This window comes from Echeneis naucrates, chromosome 12 (genome assembly GCF_900963305.1).
Source record: "Echeneis naucrates chromosome 12, fEcheNa1.1, whole genome shotgun sequence".
NCBI classification, from domain to species: Eukaryota; Metazoa; Chordata; class Actinopteri; order Carangiformes; family Echeneidae; genus Echeneis; species Echeneis naucrates.
Genome location: NC_042522.1, coordinates 16,902,324 through 16,910,670, shown reverse-complemented (window position 1 = coordinate 16,910,670; position 8,347 = coordinate 16,902,324). Strand labels below are relative to the sequence as shown.

At 40.2% G+C, this 8,347-nt stretch overlaps 1 protein-coding gene across 1 annotated transcript; it reads left to right on the top strand.

The window, feature by feature from the left end:
* The first annotated feature begins 4,420 nt into the window (after positions 1 to 4,420).
* On the top strand, positions 4,421 to 7,150 carry LOC115052299 (cytochrome b ascorbate-dependent protein 3-like). The gene is made up of 6 exons (XM_029516352.1): positions 4,421 to 4,488; positions 4,867 to 5,055; positions 6,056 to 6,264; positions 6,376 to 6,530; positions 6,620 to 6,776; positions 7,021 to 7,150. Exons 2-6 carry the CDS (start codon positions 4,869 to 4,871, stop codon positions 7,045 to 7,047), a joined length of 735 nt encoding a protein of 244 aa, XP_029372212.1. The 5' UTR covers positions 4,421 to 4,488; positions 4,867 to 4,868; the 3' UTR covers positions 7,048 to 7,150.
* The last annotated feature ends 1,197 nt before the right edge of the window (positions 7,151 to 8,347 follow it).

Here is an 8,347-nt window from a genome sequence, read left to right as displayed (position 1 = left end):
TGTCCATTGTAGTCTGTTTGTTGTCTTTCTGCCTTATTTTTAGCCCTGTGATCTGCTCTTCTGTTATTGGTCTAATGTCCATAGCAGGTCTCACTTCGCTCCTCTTAGGACACAAAGAAATGACCACAGCTGCAGCAGCACAGTATCTCTTTGTCATCATTTTCTGCTGTCGAGCAATGAGCTCCATTGCCCAGCTCTTGGGTCTCTGCAGTAAAAAAGCCTGGAAATTGTGGCCTGAGACAGCCATATGATGTAGAAACCGTACAGGCCTTGAATTAGGGCAATCTTTTATGATATCCATGCCAATATGGCTGGCTTCACCTCCTGACTTCACTGTCTGTGTGTCTCTGCTAATAAGATGCATCACTGGAGCGGGAATATCCAATGTCAGACATACTTGGAGACTTTTTCCCTCTGAGCGAAGAAAAACAACCTGTAAGGTCGAGAAAGGAGTATAAAATAAGTTATAACAACCATTACCAGACAAATGCACAGGCCATAATGTGAAAACAACTCCACAGACACTAAACTTGAAGCTCGTGACTCTGAGGGTGGCAGTCTGACGGACTGGTCTTTCACTTTAGTCTAGCTTGAAATATTTAAAGGGTAGAAAACTGTAACAGTGTTAAAGCTCCTTTATTTTAAACTGATACTGAGAAAATATAGTTGTGGGGTTTTGAAAGCTTCTCTTAGGATAATATTATACGCAGCAGATTTCAGGTAACAAGTTCTGGTTGGTGCGTCCTGGTGGGCTTAGAAGTTAGAGAAGTCCTGACATCTCATTTTCAGGATATTATCTGAATACAGGCGATGTGCATTTCCCTCATTTCCCTGAACCTGCTTTCTAATCAACAAGGACATTTCATGCATTCTACTTTCTGAAATATTGGCAAGTTAGGATTGTCATTGTAGGCAATGTTAGCATTTCGCTCTGAGCTGCTGGCTAAAAGTGATGTTTTTAACTTGTCATGGTTCCTTTTCAGTGTTTTGTTGTTTTGTTTTGTTTGGGTTTTTTTGTCATGTTCAGCCTTTTCTCTTTACCACGCTGGCATGTGGTTCTCTAAGCAGATAGATACACAACACACACCAGTGGCCATGCAGAACATTCATTGTTATCTCGGCAAATAGAGAGGAGATTAGTTTCCTAAAGGGATTAATTCACATTCCACAGCTGTTGCTCTGTTTCAGGGACTCTATTTTTATATATCTGTTGCAACCATAAGGAAATACTACTCTGCTTTTCGTTTTAGTTCTCTACTTGACAGCTCTCAGTTTTTTCTGCCTTAAATCTCAGATGAATATGAGGTAGGTGTCAGACAGGGAGGTTTCTCTCGCTGAGTTTAAAGCATTATCTGGAAACTTATTCGAAAATGCTTTTCTTGTGGATATTCTCAGCAGGCACCAAAATATGCTGCGTGTTGGATGTTTTTGATATCAAGCAGTGGGAAATTAGGAGGAAAATAATCCTGGTTGCAGTCGTGCAATCATCGGTTTCATGCTTGTGATTTGTAATTTAGAAACGTGTAAATGATCAGATATAAAGAAATGATTGATTCGTAACAGGTCATGGAGGACTTGTTGCTGTAGATAAAATATAAATCACATGAAAAAAAAAAAAAAAGCCAACTAATAAAGTAGCCGTAAATGTATTGAGAGTGACGAGCATACCGCTGGTGGAATATGACTCCTGTGGATTATTTCTGTCACGTCCTGATCAGAGAGACTTTGTCCGTGGTCATCATGCACTGCGTACACCAAGCAGAAAGGGGAGGTCCTTTGTTTCTGCAGCACAGCCACAAACACACAGCCCCTTTGGGCGACCATGCAGTTTTGCTCAGTTTGGTCCAGATGTTCCTCTGGTCCCCTGGGACTCTTCCTTCCACTCAGGAGCAGTTTTCTGCTCAAACTCCAGCTGTAGTGACCCACGGCCCAGGCCCCGTCTCCCAGGGGACTCAGGCCAGAGACGAGCAGGGACATCAGCAGCAGCCACGTCCGCATTGTGCTGAGAATAAGAGCTGGAAGGCAGCTGGAACCCAATGGCAAAGGTTTTATCTTTACTGCATTTTTCTCCCACTTTGTATATGCAAAGCATGCACCAAATGAAGTCTGGGCTCGATCTAACAAGGTGAAATTGCAGAAAAAGTGCACGCACTTTATTCTGAGAGTTCATCATTAATGTACTGTAACGAGGTATGCAGCCTCTCTACTTGAAAGTAATGACGTGAAGCTCAACAAAAGCATAACTTAATGGCAGATGGTCAATAGATCAGGAACTTTCAATATTATGAAATAACTATTCAAATACTGTCCCTGGTGTTAATGAAATAAAACGGCATACCTTATAAAAGCCATGTATGCAGCCTAATCAGTAAGCTCTAAGAAGTACAGTTATACACTTATTAATATTAAACAAAGTAATATCTCTCATTAACATCTCTTCAGGAATATGTGCAGGCATCAGGGACATTTTAAAAGGCCAGGTGCATACAGTTTATTGTACTTGGTTAGCTTTGCTCTTTTTTTGCATATTATCAGACCTTGCCCATAGGACACACACTCACACACACACGCTTGCTCAGATGAGGGGACGCCGCCACAGTTCATTACCATCAGTTCATTACCGTCACACCTTCATCGTGTCAGCAGGTAAGAATTCACACTCTTTTTAATCCTTGATAAATGGATACTACAATAGTGTGTTAGTACAACGAGAGAAGAGGGGAATAGTTGGTTATGTGACTTTTTCTGAGAACTTGGATCATTAGCTCGCATATATGTGTAATATATAATATGTGCGTAGTTTTTGTGCTAACTTAGCCTAAATTATTTTTCATTGCCAGAATGGAAAAGTCATTTACTTTGTCTTGCTAATGGTTGAATTTTTCTAAATAGTCATTCACAGCTTTAAAGTTTCATTTTTCATTTGATGTTAAGGCTGTGCTAAAAAAAAAAAACAAGACAAAATGTTATGACTACATCAGTGTTTATAGGTGGTTTATGTTTAGTAAAGAAAATGGTCTGATATGTGGACAGATTTAATAGCAGGTTATGGACAGTGTCTCTGTTCATTTTTAAACGACAGCCTTCACTGAGGCCTGCAGTCCTGACCGACCACCACAGTCCACATCAGGTATAACAGCAACATGGGAAACACCAACACTTCATGCCAGCTGAGCAACTACAGCAAGAGGAATGTCCGAGTGTTTGTCACAGACAAAGCTTTGGAGATTGACGCCTTCATCACCTCTGCTGACGGAGGTGATGAAAAGATCTCATCGGTGCTTCCCCAGGACAAGACGTTCAACTTCAGGAAGGACATCAACTGCATCCGTGTGCTGGCCTCGCAGACCCAGGAAGTGCCCTGGGAGCCTCAGCACTTCGTCTCCATCTTTGTGGAAAACGAAGACGATGAAAACGTTTGCTCCAAGCAAATCATCCACAACATGGCGCTGAGTGCTCCGGTCTCTGTGCTGCTGTACGATGTGTAGATTGACATCTTTAACCAGGTCAAAGATAAAGTGTGTTGTTGAATTATGTCACTGTCACCTGAGTATGTTCTGTCTGATGTAAAGATGACACGTCTCTTCTGGCGCCTGCAATAAACCGCTTGGCTTCACGGCCTTCCTGCCGCTTTGAATTTATCATTGCAAAGTAAATGAGATTACACATTCATTTGGTGTGACTCCTCTTGTGTGACTGTGTGACCATCTGCCTTAACCCAGATCTCTGAGTTGTCATTGAACTGTGGCTTCCTTAACTCTAAAAAGAGGTCTGCGCCAAATTAAATAACATTAAATAACACGGTGGCTTTGGAAAAGAGACCAAAATAAAAATAAAAATCTTCATACCATTGTTTGTGGCTCAATCAGCAGATTCATAAACCTGAATTTGAATTTGAATTTTTTTTTTATGTCTTATGAAAAATGATTCTATAACCTATTTTTATCAAGTAACGTAGATTATCTCTTTAAGTTCAATCACAACAGTTTAACTTTGTCTTGAACATAACTGAATACATTTTAAAATCCAAATTCAAGCTTTTGAGTTTTTTTGTTTTTTTTTACCTCTGTCGTGCTACATGAATACATTTATGATTTTAATCTTACAATCAGCCTGTTCTATAGCACATATGTAATCCAGAATCCATAGCAAATCAACATGACTATTCACAAAGTGAGTTGAGTTATGAAACCTACAATCCTTTTAGATCTTGTGATCATTTTCAGCATGCAACAATGACTAATACAAAACAGTGATCGGGATGATGATAAATTGTGTCTTTGTGTTCTCACAGACCTCCCCTCCGTTTACCACCCAATATAATTAAATGCAGGAACGGTTCCTTGGCAGATGCTGTGTGAATGCATCAGAGAAAGATCGGTGGCAAAGCGACAGGACACTTTGGTGCGTCGGTTTTGGTTTTCGTTAATTTCAGGCACAAAGAGGTCAAAAGGTCATTTTCCGTGTGAAGGAGGAAAGCACTTCCAGGTGAGTTTGAACTCAAAAGTTGCTTTGTGTTCAATTTTATGTGTTTATTCAACCAAACAGAATATTCAAGCATTTTATTAAATCACTTCTCAGCTCTTCAGGCACTGACCTAACTCCAGCCAGAATTATCACGATAAGATTTTGGCTTTGCTCTGATAGAGATGATGTCTAACAACATCTAACGAGTTTAAATTTAAAAAAAGTAACAACATAGTAAAATGAACTTGAAATGAAATTCTTTCACCATTGGTGCTGAGCTCAGTACGGAAGTTTCTGCTTTTTAGTTGTTGTTGTTGTTTTACATTCTAACATAAACTTTCCATTTTCCACTGACAGTACTATGCTTTGTCCTCCCCCCTCCCCTGTCCAAACACACAGACATGAGGCCGTCATTGGGTTTCTACGTCACCTACACCCTGAGCCTGTGCTTGGGCCTGCTCTGTTTGCTCTTTGTGAGCTGTTGGAGCTCACTCTGGAGAGGCGGCTTCTCCTGGACAGGATCTCCTCTGGAGTTCAACTGGCATCCCGTGCTCATGGTGTCCGGGCTGGTGGTCCTGCACGGCAACGGTAAGTCAATACGCTCAACTACCAGTTTATGTGGTGCAACTATCTAACATAAAGTCAGTTGAAAAACAAAAATGAAATCATTATATAATTAAAGAACCACTAAATCCTCCTTCAGGGAGGCTCTAATGTTCAGTTTTGTTTGGAAAAGTGTCACGGAGGTGTTGATTCAACTATATGGTGATGAGTCTGTGATGCTGCTGAACTGTAGCAAAGCAAAAGACAGAGTTTCTGTGGAAGCAGCTGTTAAAAGTCTCCTGTGGCTGTAATGGGAGCTCTTCCAAAAGTCTGAGAAAACAACCCCATTGACACAGTGAGGCCCCCAGACGTTTCTCAGAAAGGGATTTGAGCTTTAAAATCTCGAACAGAGAGCGGCCGTTACATATTAGAAGTGTGGGATTTGAAACATGAGGGGCATTTTTTCAGAGCAGGAAGCTGCTTTGCATTAAGTAAATTATAGTTGCAGTTTTTCTGGAGGTTAACTCATGCTAAAACTCTGAGTGCTTTGGCAACTGCAACATTGGTTTTGATCATTTTACTTTTGTGAGTGCCCCATTTTATGCCAAGTACTCCTATAATATTTCAGAAAAAATAAATACTTGCTTATCAGTGGCTATATTCCAGTACATTTTATGCATGCAACTTTTGTGCAAACATACTGTACTAATACAATTCAGATCGAAAAGACAAGCAGTTCCAGCTATTGATCATTATTTTCCGCTGCAGCTGATAGAGGCTCTTTAACCCAACGTGTTTAAATTATTTTAATTAGACATCATCATGCCTGAAATTAATTTATGCATGCAGACAGTGAGCTCATTAATTCTTCCCTGCATTAATGCATCAACTGTGATTTGAATGTAAAAGTTAAGTGGAAATATCAAAACCTCTAAATTCCATTCCTAAATGAGAACAGCAATGATCTGCTATTGAGCTTTAAAGCAGCACGTGGCAGATTGCCGTCGTGTTTATAGACTTTATCTCTTTAACTGGTTGTCTGCAGCGGCTCTCGTCTATCGGGTACCATTCACCTGGAGGCAGAGGAAGCAGACCTGGAAGCTGGTGCATGCTGGACTGATGCTTGTGGGTTTTATTCTGTCCGTCTTGGGCCTGTATGTTGTGTTCGACTACCACAGAGGCCTCAACCTCACTCACCTGTACTCTCTTCACAGCTGGGTGGGCATCTGCACTGTAGCAGTGTTTGCATTGCAGGTATGGATGACAGATATTTACAGTTTGTTATGGTATTATTGAATGCATTGGTGGACACAAAAAACTGAAAACACTGTCCTCTCTTTGTAATTTCACCATACTGATGGATAGTGGATCCTCGGTTTGGCCGGTTTCTTGTTCCCTTGTTCTCCGCTGTGTTTCCGAAGCAACCTGAAACCGGTCCATGTCTGTGTGGGAAAAGCGATCTTGATCCTCAGTCTGATCTCATGTGTCAGTGGCATCACTGAGAAACTGCAGCTTGTGCTGTAAGTGCTCAAACATGCAACTGTTCAGCGCCAAAAATAAAGGTGCCACAAATTCAATTTCTCTAACTGAATTTCTCAATCTGCTGCAGCAATGGAAGCAGCGGTGAGCCTTACAGCTCACTGCCTGTGGAGGGAAAATTTGCGAATTTCCTCGGTCTCCTTATTGTGTCCTTTGGGTTGGTCGTCCTTGGTATCTTATCCAAAGACAATTGGCAGAGGCCAGAAACAGATGGCGAGGCTATTCATGTGAGTGTGGCTGCAATATTATTGTGATCACCACGTAATTTCAGCCAAAAGCAGAAAAATGTACTCTTATTTCATGGCATTAGATTTGAATTACAAATTAGTATGTTGTTAAGATAAAACGTTGTCTCGCTCTGCTTTTTTACATTTACATTAATCGTATTTCAAATTTTAATCATTGATTCTTTGTATATCTCTGCTCTACTTCCTGTGTGAGATAATAATCCAGATGTCATGTCTATTGCAGCTTCTGCCCCGTGAAGACAGCATATGAAAATAATGGAAGCAGTGAATGTGCAACAGATAGCTGCTGGTTTTTATTACAACCACATGAGTTGTATTAATCAAGGTGACAGAGAAAACACACAAAAATGGTTTTTGAACAAGCAGTTGTTGTATGGTTTGTCACTGTTGATAAATTTTGTGTTGGAAATATTTTGAATAAACTATCCCTTTTGTCCTAATTAAACTACTGTCCTTAAAATTAGTTCTAAAATTTTCATTTGCTCTTTAAAGTTACCTTATAAAGATTTACTTAGACAGTGTTTGTCTATTCACCTGTACTATCATCACACAGCTTCACAAAATGTAAAATATTTCAAATATTAAACACTACGAGAGAGTATTTCAATGAATAAAAATGTGCAGGTTGCTGTGGGATTTCTGCTTTTGTACAATCTGAAGCTACTGCAGTGAGGGGGATTCCTGTATGCTTCAGAGTGGATCTGTTTGTCTTCAATATGTAAAACATGGTCCAAAAAAGGAAAGCCTCCTGACAGCCTGTTGTAATGAGAACTTGAAGTTGATGTGTTCTGCCAAGGCATGCACGTCCTGCCTTTTATTGATGGTCCGTGTCTTCCAATTGAAACTGCACTTGTTTTGGGATTTTTTCTCCCCCCAGTGATCTCGTTCAGGAGGTTCTGCATCTTCTTGTTCAGCTGCACAAAATAAAACCATACGAACTATAAAAAAGCATAACCACTGCAGCATTACAGTTCCTTCTTGAGCTTTCTGGATCTTGATTTGATTATTTTCAGTTGAGACCGCCAACAACACCACTGCACATATACATGCTGATGTCAATCCGCTGTGTTAAACTCACCTCTCATATCTCAGCCTGCTGTGGGTTTGTGCACAGGTGAAGACAGCCATGACTTTATAGTTGTTACTGTAAAACAATCCCACACCGCTAGATGTCAGTGTAGTGCGAACATCTACAGTCACTGAGGCGTATGAGGAGCAAATGAATGTGATGTGACGGAGTAAAATCCCAATAATAATTCCAATAATGATGGGAAGTCATTCATATGCAACATTTGAACCCAACTCATCTTTAAAATACCTGCACTTAGGTTGTCTTATTTTTACCAGCAGAATAAAAAAAATCAGCAGCAGCCAACAAAAGTAAAGAAGAATAGAAACAAAATTTTTTTTTTCATTTCTCATCATAATGCTAGTTTGGTTAATTTTATTTTTGATTGATCAGATTGTTTTTGAAAATGCATCCCGGACTGAGGGAGGCAGCGTTGCGTCTGGAAGGCGTCGCGAATTAAAAAGACGAAGAAGAAAATCCG